The sequence below is a fragment of the Prorops nasuta genome, unplaced genomic scaffold, assembly GCF_024137725.1.
Source record: "Prorops nasuta isolate Cenicafe-Biocafe unplaced genomic scaffold, Cenicafe_Pnas_1.2 PNAS00050, whole genome shotgun sequence".
Lineage (NCBI taxonomy): Eukaryota > Metazoa > Arthropoda > Insecta > Hymenoptera > Bethylidae > Prorops > Prorops nasuta.
The window spans coordinates 550,447-568,284 of NW_027116847.1; the positions used below are offsets into that span (position 1 = coordinate 550,447).

Genomic DNA, 17,838 nt, shown 5'->3' on the forward strand with positions numbered 1-17,838 from the left:
CTACACTAACACATTGACCATCAGCTAGTTAAAGTTACACAATTGTTTGTGCATGAGTGCTGAAATAAAGTTAAAACAGGTTTCTCTCTGACCAACGGTGGAACATGAAAACTCTCGCGTTAGTGACGAGTGATAAAAACGAAATCAGGAAACAATTTTTTATGTCCTTTTAGCCAATGAAACAGAAGATGGCGTTAAAAACACCAGAGCTATTTCTCTACTCCTGCTACTAATGTACTAGACGTTATAAAAATTATAATATTTCATCTAAACACTAGGAACTCTTAAAATAAAAAATCAGATTGGCCTCCAAATAAAAACTGCAGAAAGAAATTATATAAGAATGACTGGACAATAAAAAATTGCAATCCATTTTTAAAGAACAAGATAAAGAGATTTGTCATTGCGGTGTACGTGATGAAACGAGACGAGACGAGTGGTCACGGTTAAACACCGCAGTCTTCTTGAGGACGTTCTCCGGTAACGTTCTCGTGAATGAAAATCGTCAAGTGGTTTTGGAAATAATTAATAAAAAATCTGTCAATTGATCAGTCGACTCCGTAAGAAAAATCGGTTGGTAGATGGCGCTAGAGTAGTCACCTGTTAGTTGAATTTTTACCTGGGAGAGTGACGTCGAGCCTCCACCAATCGGAGGGTCGACCCTGGGGGCCCAGCTGCCCCACTCTGGTACCGCCTTCCACGGCAGCCAAGCTACGTAGTTCAGAAATTCCTTCGCTGCAAGCACGAAGACCTCGGTGTGTTTTTCGAGTCTTCGAAAGCCACAAGTGTTCCTTTAACGTTTGTGCGACGACTCATTATCCAGGACAAGCGGAAGGTACGAGCGGAAGGTGAGTGCAGCCTTTCGCCACAATTGATGCAGTTCCGTTATATATATACACACATACATATAGGATACGCGATACCTGTGTGCCAACCGATTTGTGTTTTATCCGCGTGGGCAGCGAGTTAGCGGAGGCTTCCTCCAAATGGCCTCAGCACATTCTAGGTCGACCTACCTTTTACCGCAGTTTCTCCAGCTTTGGAACTCTGAAATTCTTCTTCTCATCGTCCTTAGACTGCTTCCTGGCACGAACGAAGGCTCTGCGTGTAAAAAACTCCGAAACGCTGAGCCAAGTGTGTGAACACGCACTGTTTTAAACATGCAGCGATCGCAGACCCCTTTAAATCGGTGACGTTTGGCGTTAGCTGGAATTTCTTTCGGAGCATCTCCTTCGTGGTGGTGTACCTGTTGATCGCTCTGCCTCGCTCTGTTCTTCCCCCCTCCCCTCCCCCTCCATCTCTTTCTCTCTCGAGCGCCCGTGGCGCGTCGCGTCGTACCAACTGCGCCGATATGGAAAACACCTCACGAAGCGAATGCGTGATTTGCCAATGATTTCGCCTTTTCATACTCCGCTATAGAACACGATACACCCCGCGCGAGTTGAACACTCTTTGCCTTGAAAATCAGGAAACATTTTAGTTTCATGGTATTTTAAGCAAATCGATTTTAGTGAACCGTGTACGTACAATAGCCGGGATTCGCCGACCTTGCATCAGCAAATGTAAAAAGAGCTAGGTAGGAAGTTTTCATTTCAGAGGATTTCTCTTTTTTATAACAAACGAACGACGAGACTACTGCAGAACAATTGTCTATCACGACGCGGATAAATGTAATTTTTGCACATCGCAAATCGCCCATGACTGATTCGTTCGTTTACGTATCGTTTGGTCGAGAATCAAGGCACCGTTGCCTCGATAAATCCTAGCTGCTTTCGCGATTCTCAACTATCTTATCAAACCTGCATCGTTTTCAAAATAAAAAAGCTATGTGTATACACTTGATCTTCGATTCTTTCGAGCGCCATCCGTTCGACTTCGGATGCAACTTCTTTATTTTTAGATCTTACTATATTCACGCGTCTTTCTTCCATTTCACGTATCCCTGCACGTTGCGTCTGTCATTATTTACTTGTTAAACTATACAGCAAAGAGATATGTGATATATAAAGCTTATTCTCTGCGGTTATTCGAGGAAATAAGTGTATAATTTTGTATACAAATGTTTTCTATGTAATAATACCGCGAGATTATTTGATTATAGTATTATCTGTCAGAGCGGAGATTTCACCTTCTTTTAGAAGGATGCGCGTAGCAAAAATAATTGAGCAAGCAGATTTTGACGGCCATTTTACTTGCGAGTCAAACGAGTAAAATATACTATAACTTATCTTATCGTTCTGCTATCGTGTACTTTTTACGTACCGCTCCTCTTTGGTATTACAAGGCGTATTATTATTTATGAAAATTACTAATTTCCTTCTTAGGTGTAGTACTATATACATATATATGTACATAAAGAGACCGACAGTTTGGACGATACTGTAGTGATGCAATGAGACGTATATCTTCGTAATTATAAAGGTTATTAAAGTTTTGTATATGATTTTTTTGCGACTCGTAGTATTTGCATTCAGAAAGGTATTGTAGAAAAGTTTTGTATAGCTATAATAGCTACAGGGATACGCGTCTACTTTTATCTATGCTTTAGTGTGTTTTAATTGCAGACAGTCCCTATATATATATATATATATATATATAATGTATAGTAGAACGTATAGAAAATTGATGTATTGCACGGGCAACACCAAAAATGGAATTGATTATTTTAGCACAGCTCCAATTACATTTAATTCAAAACTATATTTTATTCATTTTATCTTTTTTGCTCTTTGACCCGGTTTCAACTGCAATCAATTTAAAAATAATTTACATTGGTCGCATAATTTTTGTATAGATGCAAAACATACACAGTCATTTTTTCGAAATCTTTCTTTGTTGCTTGATAACAATGACAACTGTAGTGCAAAGGAGCGTGATCGAGCAATCGATTTTATCCAATTACGTGAGTTTGATTTGCTAAAATGATAAGCTACTGTTAATACGACTTCTAGAATTTTCCTGATTTTTAATACGTCACATAAGCACGATAATATTTGCACAAATTGACGTTACTTTTAACTTGTATTCTATAAAGCGAACCACGTTACTTTTATAGATTCTTGTCAACGTACAGTATATATACTATTGTACATTCATGATGGGACAATATTACAAAGATAGAAGTTACTTTCTTAAGAGAACATTAAGCGTACTAACAGTATAAGCATTAAACAGTTATATATAGTAGTTTCTTGTAAAGAAAATATTTCAAATTTTACGATTCTCTTTACAGAAGGAAAAAACCTTAAAATCTACATTTTGTAATACTTTAAAACTGTGAATCGTGGCTATTAACTTAGGATACTACAATTGTCTCTTCAGTATCGAATTTTGAAGAATTCCCTGTATTTTGTATCTCGAGCATGATTACGTTACGACAAAATATTATTGCATTTGGATATGAAATATAACAATTCAGGCTTTCGTCGTCAGATAAATTTTCGTTCAACTGTAATGATATACGCCTCATTGATGTCATACTTTTCAAGGTAAATGTGGGAGGCAAAGCTTGTATACAAACATAATGGCAGTCATATAGCAATTATTGTTATAGCTATTGTTAACCAAATGAGAAGAGAGCATTGAAAAGATCAGCGATAGACTCACAATGATTCACTTCCAAAATATGTATAACTATAGGTATTATAAACATTGATAGAAATAAGAACGAAAGTTTGTAGGAGTTAAGAATAAAATCTATACGTCAGATTAATTGGAACTGCAATGTGAAGCTTCTAACAATTCGAGCAACTTATCTTTCTGTGAATTGATAACTATTAGCTTTAATCAATTGTTTGAGGCAGCTATTACAATTAGGCGCTTAAGTGCGTACATGACCTGCTATGCTTATATTTAAATTGATCTTGGTGAATTATACATCTATATAAATATACTATACAGGACTTTACCATATAGGTGGTATAATCGGGAGAGAGAGAGAGAGAGAGAGAGAGAGAGAGAGAGAGAGAGAGAGAGAACGTATACTATACTAGTTACCCTTTCTGTTACAACGGATTAGGTTATTACGCAAGAGTGAGGCCAATGTCCATCCCGTGAGTCTATTTTTACATGTGGGAAGTAAAGTCTAAGCTCCTCACTCAAGTTTACAATTGTGAAAGCGGGTGAGCATGCTTGGAATGACGGTCAAGGTGCACACAGGACCCACTTTATTCCACGAGTCAAATATCTAAAATAGTCAAAGTAATTTCTGTGTGTTATAATTATCGAGAAATGTTCAAGATAGGAACAATGTAATATGATTTTTCCTCGTACCGATGAGTACTAATGAGGGAGATAGCGAGTATTATTCTTACGGTTCTGCTACGGCTTCCATTTTTCAAATATTCTACCGTTATAAGAGGCTGCTGTGCTGCGCGAGCATTGAGTGTTTAGTTTTCAAAGTATAGTTTAGAATAGAAGGCATGGAGAGTAACTTTCTCGAAGTGTCCCATCCGCAGCAGGCATATTTCTCCAGGTCGAAGCAAATACTGCAGCGTTTTATCGCGTAGGCAGACACTAATACATGGTTCTGCGGTCGGCGCGCCAACTGTTTTTCTTTAAAGAGAAAGAATTCCTAGGAAGGATCGTATCGTTTTTCCTTCTTGAAATTTTCCAATGAAACTTCTGTCTTCGAAGCCTGTCAAAAGCTTCTCCAAATTTTTTTTTGTAAATCGAGGGCTGATTCACCTTTTTCCCACTTTTATTTTTTTCTTTTTATCCTATTAATGAGAAAATTATCATACAATCGAATCAGTATATTTGCGTAAAATCTAAATTGATATTTTTCTGTTTTTTTTTTTTAAGTTATATACAATAGTCACGAGTCGTGCTAATGTGTTACTGCAATTAAAATAGAATCCATACATTTCAAATGATTATATATGTATATATTTATAGCATGGTTTGACGATGGATGATTAGTTCGCTTCCGGTAAGTGTGTGAACGGACTGCTGTGAGCGAGGAGGAGCCCTTATATAGGACTTTTCGTGTTCCGTAATTTGGTTCGCGCTGGCCTCGATCGCCTCATCGCTGCTGTTCTTTCATTTGGGATGAGGAACGCGATGGCTCCCGGGGCCGAATAAATAAATACCGAGTGGAAGAGCCGGTTCGCCAGATGCTTCGATTATCTTCACTTTTTTCTTTCCTTCTCTTCCTCTCGGTACACCACCACAAACAGTACCTTACTCCATGATCGAGGAAATCATTAAATTCGATATTTCAAAGTTCTATCCTTTGCGATTTCCGCAATTTTATCGTTTACTGACAATACGTCGATATACCTACACATGTATACCATTTCAGTTTCATCTTTTTTTCATTATAAGTCTGCACTCGACGCACGATTTCATTCTACCAGTTGCGTCCTTCAAAATAAATCTTCACTCGATCTAAGAAACGTGGATCTTAATTCACATATTTTCTGCAAAAGACTTCCTTGTCCTCGTATAATTAAGATATCAGATCAATGCGCTGCAAAACTGCACTATCGTGTACGTATGTAAATATATATATATATATATATATATAAATGTATATAGTGGGGCAGCATGATGGAAAATTTACTCGTAATTTAATTGCAGTTACAATTTATAATTCATTAGACGTTCTCTATCATGGTTTATTTTATAATTCAGCTTGAGTAAAATCTGGAAAGATGCAATGACTAAACTATCAATAAGACTCTCCGGGCAATTTTATTGCAAATAATGTTTAATGTTATGATGCTATTCAATCGACTTACATGAAAATAGCCACAAGCTAGAGCGACGCTGCGACGTACCGCAAACTAATACGTTAAATACTCTCGTCTTTTAAAGTGTCTCCACGTATAAACCGAGATGGATGTTAGACTACAAGTTAAAGATCGCTGACAATATTGAAACCGGATGGAAACATCGTGTCGGGATTTACGTCACAACTTATTTTTTTTTTTTTTTTAATTGACGGTTCTTGAAATTGTCATTTATTTTCTTCGGACTTTACGACTATTAAAATTAAATTTATTTTCTTTAGACTTGACGATTAATCATAAATGACATTTAGGAAGGAAGGGGAGTCATATACATATATGTGGTGCTGTCTATAATGAAAGTAAAATTCTATCCCCGCTTTGGTGTACTGTATAACGTTGATTAGATATTGCAACCTTGTCGATTTTACGTCAAGAATTTATAACTAAACTATTATCATACGTTTTCCAAAAGGACAGTTTTTTGTCTCTTTGATGTCTTATAAAGTTTTCCTTTTATTTCTTAACAAAGATTAACTTATTGGCTGACAAATTTTTCGTAGAAATATTAGCATTTTATTTTCTTTGCAGCAGTATGATTAGTATAGTGATAAGGCTGACGAGGAGAAGCATTATTGATAAGTCTAGTGATTGATAGTCGCAGCTGGCAAAAGAAAAAAGAAATAAAAAATAAGATTGGCGTTGTGCACGTTTCTACTCACAATAGAAATTGGACGCAGTCTTCGCGTACCAATAGCTCGTATCGAATGTGATATCGGTGCTAGGCGATTCTGACTAGACATTTAGATCCTGAAAGGTCAACGACGTAGATCAGCTTCGTTCAATGACACATGGAAAAAAACATTTGATTTTTATCAATGTGAGTAAAATAACATTTACCGCTACTAATAAAGCTTAGAAATACCTGACAATGGAAAACAGATATTTATAGACATAATTTCAACTTGCATTAAATAAACAATGACACGTTGATTTATACGTTGCGAAGAAACGATTGAAAATTTCTTATTACGACTAATATAAAATTCGCTCTAGAGTTAAAGGATGTTTCACTATATGCACTGCACGAGTGTTCGATTCTTAGGTAAAAATCTGAGTTAAAATAAAAGATGCAAAAGTATATAGCGACCATTGGTGTTTGAGACAAAACAAATATACTTTCAGTGCACGAGAGACAAATACACTGATAAGAAAACTTGATAAGATGCTACAGTATATCTTTGAAGATAAAAAGGAAGTAACGGAATTCTTGTTAAGGGTTACAACTATGAGATCCCTGCGATATACACTGCGTTCGGATAATTCATTACAATCCTTTTTTTTCAGAACATTAGCAATTTAAAAAAAACTACCTATATGGCTCTCCTGTCATAGCTATTACGCGTTTGTATGGAAAAACTGTAATGAATTTTCTATAAAGACTAACTAATAGTTTATTTGAAAAACGTCAAATGAAATTATAATTGTACGAAATCATAATAAATGCTAATTGCACCTACGGCAGCATATAGACATTACGCAAGTGATATGATGACGTTGAAAATATGTTTATGCAACGAAATCGAAGCAATGAGATTAACATATGAAAGAACAATATATATATATATACACACTATATAAGTGAGTTTATTTTTCAACCTGATTGAAAAAAGGATTGATGCATGTAATAGTACCATATATACAAGGTATTGAAATTAGTTTTTCTTAAGAAAAGATATCGGAACTACAAATCAGTTGGGCATAGTCTCTTCAAGTATAGAGTGTCAATGACACGACACCGAACACAATTGAACCGTCACGATATTGACCTAAAATCTAATATTTTACTTCTGCAACGATCTCGTCGACGCAGTTTCTTCAAGTATATCTAAGCTTTTGTTGATTTGACAGGAAAAATCTAACGAGAATTCAATTAAATATTTGAATGATAAAAATGATCGATTAATTATTCCTTTCATGCTATTATAACAAATATCACGAGGCGATTTGGTAAGGGTGTTGGAATAAATAAATCAATTGATCGTCGGCAAATTGATCTGCGATGCAGGAGACCGGCCGGCAGTCACAACAAGATATTCGAACGATATGCGATTTCAAGCGAGAAAGTATAGCTGCCATACGATTCTCGAGGACATAAGCTTATGGTAAATGATTCTACCGTCGCTGACGTAGAACTGATGGAATGCTTATGCCATCGCGAGGAGCCGATTTCTACGGTGCCCACGCAACGCACGCACCAACGATCTTGAGAGTTTTTAATGATTTACGTGACAAATTCTATAATCATAATTCTAGCCTTATATTGCATCCGCAAGGATCGTAATTCGTGGAAATATATGTATGCGAGTTTACGAATGTGTTTCTTCAGTAGAATCAGGCGTGCGTCGTGCTTTCGAGTAAAATGTGGTCTACTTTTTGAGGTAAGAACAAAAGCGGTGAGCTCGAGATTTTTTTATGATTTACGTGACAAATTATATAATCGTAATACTCGGTTTACATATTAGCACTAACAATAATCGTAATTCGTGGAAATATATGTATGCGAGTTTACGAATGTGTTTCTTCAGTAGAATCAGGCGTGCGTCGTGCTTTCGAGTAAAATGTGGTCTACCTTTTGAGGTTAGAACAAAAGCGGTGAGCTCGAGATTTTTTTATGATTTACGTGACAAATTATATAATCGTAATACTCGGTTTACATATTAGCACTAACAATAATCGTAATTCGTGGAAATAAATACACATGCGTTTACGAATAAGAGACACATGTGTTTCTGCAATAAAATTAGACGCGTGTCTATATAGTTTTTGAGTAAGATGAATGAATGACAGAGCGTTCATGAATGAAATTCACCAGCACGTGGACAGTGGCAATCGATTATAATCCTTCATTCGCCAGGGTCTTAGTTGATTACTATAGTCGTTGCTAAAGATGAATAGAATGAAAAGGGCCCATATGCCAAATATGTAGTGATTTAGCTAGGAGTGCACGTGAGCTTTTGGTGAAAAATCGAAGCAAGGACCGATTCGAAATGGAGGATGGCAAAAGCACGAAGGACCACCTGCTTAGTTGGAGCATGACTCGTCGTACAGGTAACTCTACCTGGATCGAGCTGCAGGAATCGCTGAGATTTTTCGAGGGTCGAACAAAGAGCCCAGCTGGTACTCGTGCACCCAACGACCTATACTTATACGCAGCACGGGGAACTTGAGGGAACCAGCCAACACCAACTCCTTCCTTCCTTCCTTCAATTTCTCTTCTCGTTCACCTATGTGTGCGTGTGTGTCTGTACCTATGCGTGCCATGCGTTTGCGTGTCAGCACTCCTCTCTCAGCAGCAGCAGTGCCTTTCATAAGTGTTGGCTATACACTACAAAAAGAACGTAGAACCTCGTGTTCCCTGGGTACTTTTCCAAAAAATTCCTCCAGCACCTCCTCCTCCATTCTTCGACCCAACAGCACGAAAATTCACGACAGTTTTCTTCTCGCTATACAAAGTTTTGACCACTTGTAATATACTATAAAAGAAGCGGAGAATCTCGCGTGATCTAGGTAATTTTCCAACAAATTCTGAAACACGTAGAAATCTCGAGAAATGTTAACACTTATATATTAATGAAAAAAATAATTAATTAGTCAAATGAAGAAATCGCTTAGTAGCAAGTGAATATTTGATTAAATTGGTCATAATTTATTTGAATCAAGAACATCTAAGAATAGTCTGAGAATATATAATCGTTTTAAGAAGATGAAGAATAAATTCAGTCCTTAAATATTAATAAAAAGTTTTTCTTGGTAATTATTTATTAATTGTCTTCAAACAGCATCTAATCCTTGATTCTCCGACGTAGTCATATGAAAATTCACGACAGTTTTATTTTAACAATCGAAAGTGTTGACCAAATACTAAAAAAAAATTGAGAATCTCACGCGCCTTAGATATTTTTCCATAAAATTCCTTCAATATCGGTTTTTCGATTATTCGCCTTAAGAATTCCAAAATGCACTACAGTTTTCTTGTGACAGTATCTCAACTTTGGAATTTTTTCTCTGAAAAGATTTACTAGACAGTATTATATACTATGTATAGGTAAGGTAGCATTTCTGTCAACTCTATACGGTCAAGCACAAATGAATAGTTTACTCCGATTTTCCTATTCAGCACAACTAATTCTTCCTGGAAGTTTTGCCTTTCTACGAGAAGAATGGTCAGTTTCTCTCGAAGAGTAGTCGCAGGTACAAATTTTCACGCAGCTTCATTCCAACTTCTTCCCTCCAAATTCCTATATTTTCTTTGCAACAGGAAGCTGCCAGTTTCGAAATCAAACAATTTACAACAGTGCTTGAACAGGTGTGGGTGGATGCAGTCAGTGACCTCACATAATTTTCGAGTGAAACTCGTAATGTTCGCCTATACCAGATATTGTTATTGTTCTCAAAAGATACATAATTACCAACTATATACAATTGTTCGCGCAGTGACGCAGCTCAGTGCATATGTACCTATTTCGTAATGCCTCCATCTAGGCAAACTAAAATTAGACACTTCACTATTAACAATAGAAATAAGAATAACGTGCACATCGAATCATTAAAAATTACCATTTAAAACTTCGTATAAGCTATCCTTTCTTAGCATTTATTAAAGCGTTATTGCACCAGCTAATTTACTCATACGAGAGGATTGAGAACCCTCGTGATAAGCGTAATCAATCAGAAAGCCGATCCAACTACCTAAGCCCAGTCACCGAGCTGATAGCGAACCAACTGATAAAGGTGTACATTGGTACTTCACTTTGTCACGATATGTAGCTCTCAAATACTTAAAGTAGAATGTTCAATATAATGTTACTCAAAAATTACTCCTAATTTAAAGCCGAAGCAAACAATTTTTTAAAAAATCTCATTCTTCGAGGAAAAACTTATTTTTGCATTATAAATAAATAGTATTAGGGTGGTCATTAAAAGTGATGTTTATGCATTTTTTGATCGAGGCAATATCTTAATAAAACAAATATCACTGAAACCTAGGCTTTGAGAAAGAATCCAAAATACCCCCTGAGCTGCTTAATTTTTCTATTTAAATAACAATAAGTCATTTTGATGAACTATGAAAATGAATTATGAATCTTCCGTACATGTTACTTTAAACATTTTTAAACCATGGAAAACTGTCAAGTATAAGTACTAGTATTTGTAGAAATTTTGAGCGAATTTTCATTCACACGCACAAAGATTGGCACATTACACAAATCAACGAAAAACCGGTTTCAGTGTCAATTTCAACCATATGTTAATCTTTGTGTATGTAAAAGAAAATTTGCTAAAAATTTCTACAAATACTAGTATCTACACGTGAAATTTTTGTATGGTTTAAAAATTATTAAGATAACAATTACGAAAAATCCAAAATTAATTACAACAGTCCGTCAAAATCCCGTGTTGCTTAAAGGAGAAAAAGTAAAAACAGCTCGGGAGGTAATTTATAGAATTTTTTCTCAGCCCCTCTATATACGTATATAGATTTCAGGGATATTTTTTTCTTTATTTGGAGTAGACTTGGAGATTACCTTGGTCAAAAACACAATTTTTAACAACCACCCCAATACTATTACATTGTACAAAGTTTAGACTTAAAGCTTTTCGTGCCACTAAAATGCACAAAGATTCCTTCATATATAATTTATATAGTCATTCAATTCAATTCGTATCGTTTATTCGCTTACTGCCATTAACACTAGTATGTATTGAGCTTATTCACACACACGTAACATATATTTTTGCAGAGGCTGATCGTATATTCACCGTCATGGTTATCTGCAGGCATTACAGTGACTATATAGGTGGGGCAATTGTATCTTTCAGTATTGCGATCAGTACAGCAGACCAGAAGTGCAACACTGTTAAACACATTGTCTCTTGTTCCTCCGATAGTCATTATCTCTATTTTTAGCTGGAATAATTAGTTGGTGACTAGTCATAGCTGGTACTATCGCGAAACTAATGTTATACCGTAGGACAAACTATTTTCTGAAACTTTTCCTAAAGAAGAGGTACATACGTTGTCGGAGCAGAGAGAAAACTATAAGGAAGATAAGAATCGAAGATCAGTGCTTTAATCGTTTTAGTTGCTGAAAAAGAAGATTCCAAACGCATGTTCGTGAGACGGATACGAATTCTTGAGTATCAGCTTTCAGTAGATGCTTCACTTCCTTTTTACCCCAAGTATACCTACCGCATTTCCGCTGTCACGACGTATACTGTGTCTTGCAATAGGGAAGAATCCTAAATCAAATTAAGCTCGATCAAGCATGGAAATATTATTGTTTTCTTAGAAAAATATTATTAGAAATTTAGCTAATATCTTTTTTTAGAAATTCGTTTGTTAAAGGGTGTTAAAAATCCTAGTTTGATACATGAGTTTGCAGAATATACATATTATCTGGAAACTTTCTAATTATATCGATACTATGTCCCGCAATAGGTAAGTTTCGTAATTCAAATTGTGAGCCTGGTCAAGAGAGGAAATAATTATTATTTCCTAAAAAAGAGAAAAGATATTACAAAATAATGTTGTTATTTGAAATACAGTTAATTCTTTTTAGAAATTCGCGTTTGGAAAAGCGTGCTGAAAATTCATGTTTGATGTGCGCATTTGCAGAAAATACATATTATCTCAATGCTTTCTAGTCCGGCGGAAGTAAAGACGATAAGACTTTGTACCGATATTGAAGAGAGCTAGCACTACAGTATACTTTCATAGCTTGTTTTTAACGATCTTTGCACTTTCTCAAAAGGCAATTAATATTTTGTTGCAGAAGAGAAAAATGAAGTGCTTGGCAGCGTTGCTGCTGGCGGTCGCTGCTGCTGTCTCCGCTAAAACGATAGCACCTTCGACGAAGACGGAAGCAACGACGAAAATCTCCAATAAATTGGATTTTTCAACAATCAATTTACCAGATTATGCCAAGCCTTTGACTAATCCCAAGGATGCATTGCTGCAGGAAATTCATACCTTGAACGAAGAGATAGCTAATGAGAAGAAGGTAAATTTATTCTAGTTTTTTATTATTATTATATTATGGAGTTTAATCGCTGGATTATTTTTATTAGATCCAGGAGGAAGTAACGAAAAATTTGAAGGCTGATGCAGAAAAGTTCAAGAAAACAACCAGCCGTGTTACGTCGGTGACTGAGCCCACATCAACGACCCTTCCCAGTACTACGTCGAGTGGTAACATTGAGAAAGATAAATCCTTGGAAAAATTGCTGGAGGACGAGGATAAGGCTTACAACAATGGCCTCGATGAGGACGAGGAGGATGAAGACGATGATGACGAAAACTACGACGACGACGGGGAGGATGATGACGACGAGGATGACGACGTAGACATTGATGATGATGAAAGCGTTGCGGATGATCTAGACGATGACGAAGATGTGATGACACAATGTCCAATGTATTGCAGATGCTCTGGACAATATGCAGCAGCAACTACAGCGACGTATGTATAGTAACAAATTCTATATTAAAACCATAGTTAGGTAAATACAAGAAAAAGGGTGCATCAAATTGATCAATTTTTTCATTGAATCTGCACTTGTGATCTCAATCAACAGAAAGATAGTAATTGTTTGATGATGGAACAAGTAAAAGTTTAATTTTTATTTGTTAGGCATTAATTATGTATATAAGATTTTAATAATTATAATATCGTTTAAATATAAGTACACGAATGTATATGAAATTAATCGCTTCCATGAAACATTGTCAAATGCACAGTTGTTTATGTTATAATACTAAATTTAATACATAGCCAAAAGCTGTCAGCTATTTTGTTAAATATGGACGATTTTTAATATTGATGAACTTTAAAATTTTTCGATTAATAAAAATTCATTACCTTGAAGAATCTTCGTTGGAATCATAAAATATAATTGATATTCATTGGTAATTAATGTTATAATCAATTGGTGGTTCTATGTCCCATAATACTCGACGATTCATTCTAATGTCAATAATTATAATATTTTTAATGATTTTCAGATGTACCAAGTTTTTGGAGCATCAATCCTTTGGACCTGGCATCGCCCATTTAAGAATTGAAAATGCCGGAGAGATTCGTCTTGGTCCCCACGCACTGCGTTCGAGAGGTCTTCTACAATTAGAATCAATCACTATCACAGATACCAAGATCGTCATGCTGGACAGAACAGCATTTGACGATATAACCTATCTCTTCGCTGTGAACTTAACGAGAAACGGACTGGAGGAGATACACCCACAACTTTTCCAAAATAGCACGCAACTTAGCCTCTTAACGATTTCTGGAAATCCTTTGAAGGAGTTTCAGTTCCTGAAATCAGCGAAACACTATTTATTGGATGCACCGAACGTAGCTGAGTTGGATTTCTCTAATAACGGAATCGCTCATTTGCCTCGCGCTGCTTTCATGAAAATGCAGAGTCTGGCGTACATCAATTTGAGTAACAATAAACTTAAGCAAATTGATAAATCGCTGTTTGATCCTCTTGATGCACTGGTAGAATTGGATATTTCGAATAATTTAATAAAAGAGCTTCCAATAGAAATATTCGAAGGTCGAAACCTCGAAACCCTCCGTATATCTGGTAATTTCTTCAATAAAATTGCATCTCTTCTGAATTGAAATACTGATCTCTCAACTGCAGTGTGGATAATATATGAAATTCTGTCTTTTCAGGAAACAACTTTACGACTCTTGCTGGTATCAGTGCACTCAAGTTGAATCTGTTGGAAGCCAACAATAACAGAATCAAGGTGATTGCAAAAGGAGATTTGCTGGGCATGCCACTACTGGAAGAATTAAAGATCAGGTCCAATGAAATTAAGAGAATCCACCAACATGCTTTCGCCAATTTAACGAGACTGACCACTCTGGACATCAGCAATAATAAACTGACGTCTATAAACGAGCATCACTTCCGGACCAACTCGAGATTGCAAGTTATATATATGAGCAATAACCCTGATTTACGTACACTGCCTGTATTCAGGACTACAGGATTAGAATACGAGAGATTCAAGTAAATTTTATTATCCCAATAATCTTACTTTGCTGTGATAGAAGTTTTAATTAATTTAAATATCTTTTTCTACACCATCAACTATAGCGTATATCGTTTCGAATGTGTCAACTGTGGTTTGGAGTATTTGGAAGAGGAAACATTCCATTCAATGAATGCCTTGAGTCACTTGAACCTTGCCAGAAATCATTTACATGGATTACCCAATGGCCTATTGTCAGAGCTCTCTTCGCTTCGTGAATTGGACTTATCTTACAACCTTATCGAGACTCTTGGGGAGTACATGTTCAAGGGAGCAACATCCCTGGGCAAACTCAGTCTAGCTGGCAATCCTTTGGTAACTCTTCAAGTGACACCGTTCCTCATGACACCTGGATTGTCAAAACTGGATGTCAGTGGATGTTCCCTTGAAAGAGTTTGGAGCGAAGCACGTGTTCCACTTAAGAGTCTTAGGTAAACAACAAACTATCATCGTAAATGGAGATATTATATGTTAATTTATTAATTAATTTTTATCTAGGACCTTCTTGCAGAGAAAATGTTGAAGGAAATTTTACTGTATGCCATCAGTTGTCTTGACATATCTTTTTATTCCGAGGAGAAATTAGTGATTTTCAAGTGCATTTTCAAAGATAACACTATCATTATAAATCTAAATTCAATCATATTTCCTGGAAATGTAAAGATATGACAGTATACAATTGAGGGCAAACAATAAAATTTACTTTAATATTTCCTCCGTGTGAGTTTTTATCATTAACTTGGAATCAAATTTTTCCAGATTCCTTTCGGTTCGTGCTAATCTTCTTAAGCGAATTACTATTGAAGAGCTGAAAGCAACGCCTAAGCTGTCAGGTTTGGACATATCACAGAATCCATTGGACTGTGATTCTGACTTTAACTCTGCAATTCAATGGCTCACTGATCATAACGTAGAACCAAAAGAAACGTTCAGGTATTGTTAAAAACATCTTTTAAACTTTTATTACATACAACTGTACAAATTTCACTTATATCTCTTGATTACCATAGATACATCAGCAATTATGAAAAGGCGGATGATTACATTGAAGCTAAAGGAATTAGCCAATGGGTGGATCTGGCCAAAATCGTATGTGCTGGCATTCCTGATGGTCCACCACCGAGGACATTGACCCACAGACCCAAGGATACCTTCACCATTATCGACACTACCGAGGAATCGGACAGTGGTGTTTTGAGAAACAGCGTGGACGATTCTATGGTAGATTATTACAGAAATAGTTACTTGATAAGAGAATCTCTGATATTTCGGGGAAGAATATTATTTTTTAATGCATTAAAATTATATTGTAGTTCGACCACGGAATGCAGAGCAACGAGGAAGTGGAGAATGCCTGGGCCACCCAAGATCAAGAATATGGAACAATCGATACTATTAAGAACATTGAAATATATAGATCCACTTATAATCCCGGCCTTTTGCCTGTGATCACTGTCATCTTGATAACTCTGGCTGTTATTCTATTGGTAGCTAACTTTGCAATTTATCTTGCCAAGCGTCGTGGTCGTGGTCCAGTCATTAGGCCCCCAATGATGCTGAGGCAAGGTCTGATCGATAACAAAAATTGTGGCTTGGTTTATAAGCCATTACACGAGGAAATACCAACGCCCCACATGCCCAAGAGGGGTAGCTTCTACTCTAGCAGTACTTTCCATTATGATAAAATTGTACCCGAAAGCGTTTAGAGTATAAGTTCTCTATTTAGACGACGATTCATCTGACTGATCAATCACGCTCGGAGAAACGTGCGTAATTGGACAAATCTTCCAGTTTTCGTCAAAAGTTGGGCCTGAGGCCCAATGTCTACTCGCTACGAAGAAAGAAACAAAACATCAGCATTAAAAGTAAATCAAATGAATTTGCTAAAGATCAAATTTAATATAGCTGTATGGATATTGGAAATATCTGAATTGACACTTATATATGGTGATACTTGAATTAGTGTCGAGGACAATCCAACTCGATATCTCAAATATTCGTTCCAATACTTGATGTCATTTTTATATAGTGGTTTTCGATTTATCAATTTTTTACATAAGTCAGGAAAACGAAGTAGCGTTTGATTGCAGAGCACGTTTCTCAGGGTGCCATTCTGCCTTTGTGCCTATATAAAACTTTTTTGAGAAATTCCTTTACAGCTGTTATCATATGAAGCATTGTAACGGACTAGAACAGTAGTAATTATTTTTTAATTAAGTTTTAGAATAATGGCGATAATATTATTTTTTGCTTCCTTTCACGAACACGCAATAATTTATACTCTCATTCTTGTCCTTAACAACAGCACAAGGATAGGGCATTTATAATTATTTGATCGTTCGCAAAATTTTATACGATTATAATATGGTAATTTTAAAATTTTTTACAAAAATCGTGACTGCATATTCCTCAACGTTGCAATACTGAGGCAAAAGCGCAGGGCAAGAATGATTTTAAGCGATGACTTTTTATTAATCCGTATATAGTATATTAAAAATGGAGCAAGCTTTTGGATAATGAGTGTCCAGTCATAGTAATATATGTATATGTAAACTTTACTATAAGGCTCGTAGTTCTTAATTTTAATCAGTGGCACTCCTTTCGCGCCATGAAAATGCAGTACTTATGTAAAAATTCGAAGTACTACTGTTAGTGCTAAGAAGATTAACGCTTCATGGGATGAATGGTACTTTGATACGTATGCTAAAATATTCGCTACATGCTGTAAATAATATATAACGTTTTAATAAATTTTATGTAAACTACACGATCGTGTATTCCTTAACAAATCATAGATGCAAGTACGATTTATAATTGAATTTTCATTTTTAGACTAGTCTACAGTAAATTATTCGTCCAAGATGATCCAAAATACTTTGTCAAATTTTTATTTTCAATTTTTCTTCTTAAACGCGTCATCCTTCATAATTAATATTGTAGTTTTCAGAAGGAACAGAAATAATAAAAGTTGACTTCTGTTCTATCATTACATTTTCTACTTTT

General features: G+C 35.9%; 2 protein-coding genes across 4 annotated transcripts in view; one reads left to right on the plus strand and one right to left on the minus strand.

The window, feature by feature from the left end:
• Window positions 1–755, minus strand: part of wdp (windpipe) — a 27,905-nt gene extending 27,150 nt beyond the window's left edge. The window contains exon 1 of the mRNA XM_066744833.1: window positions 620–755. The gene's annotated coding sequence lies outside the window, so the exon portion shown is untranslated. The remainder of the gene's footprint in view (window positions 1–619) is intronic.
• Gp150 (glycoprotein 150) lies at window positions 707–17,602 on the plus strand. Of its 3 annotated transcripts, none has more exons than XM_066744830.1 (9): window positions 707–835; window positions 12,566–12,793; window positions 12,861–13,252; window positions 13,795–14,378; window positions 14,471–14,813; window positions 14,901–15,266; window positions 15,595–15,768; window positions 15,846–16,056; window positions 16,149–17,602. In XM_066744830.1, the coding sequence occupies exons 2-9, from the start codon at window positions 12,575–12,577 to the stop codon at window positions 16,539–16,541; spliced, it is 2,682 nt and encodes an 893-aa protein (XP_066600927.1). In that variant the 5' UTR covers window positions 707–835; window positions 12,566–12,574; the 3' UTR covers window positions 16,542–17,602. The 3 variants fall into 3 exon arrangements, with proteins under 3 accessions (XP_066600927.1, XP_066600925.1, XP_066600924.1); XM_066744828.1 differs by having other exon boundaries at window positions 709–848; XM_066744827.1 differs by lacking the exon at window positions 707–835 and adding an exon at window positions 6,470–6,609.
• The last annotated feature ends 236 nt before the right edge of the window (window positions 17,603–17,838 follow it).

Bases quoted from the DNA above. Each gene is read 5' to 3' on its own strand.
- Gp150 (XM_066744827.1), top strand. From the start codon at position 6,574: ATGACACATGGAAAAAAACATTTGATTTTTATCAAT. The intron at 6,610-12,565 runs GTGAGTAAAATA...ATTTTGTTGCAG, and splicing joins AACATTTGATTTTTATCAAT to AAGAGAAAAATGAAGTGCTT. The intron at 13,253-13,794 runs GTATGTATAGTA...AATGATTTTCAG, and splicing joins GCAGCAGCAACTACAGCGAC to ATGTACCAAGTTTTTGGAGC.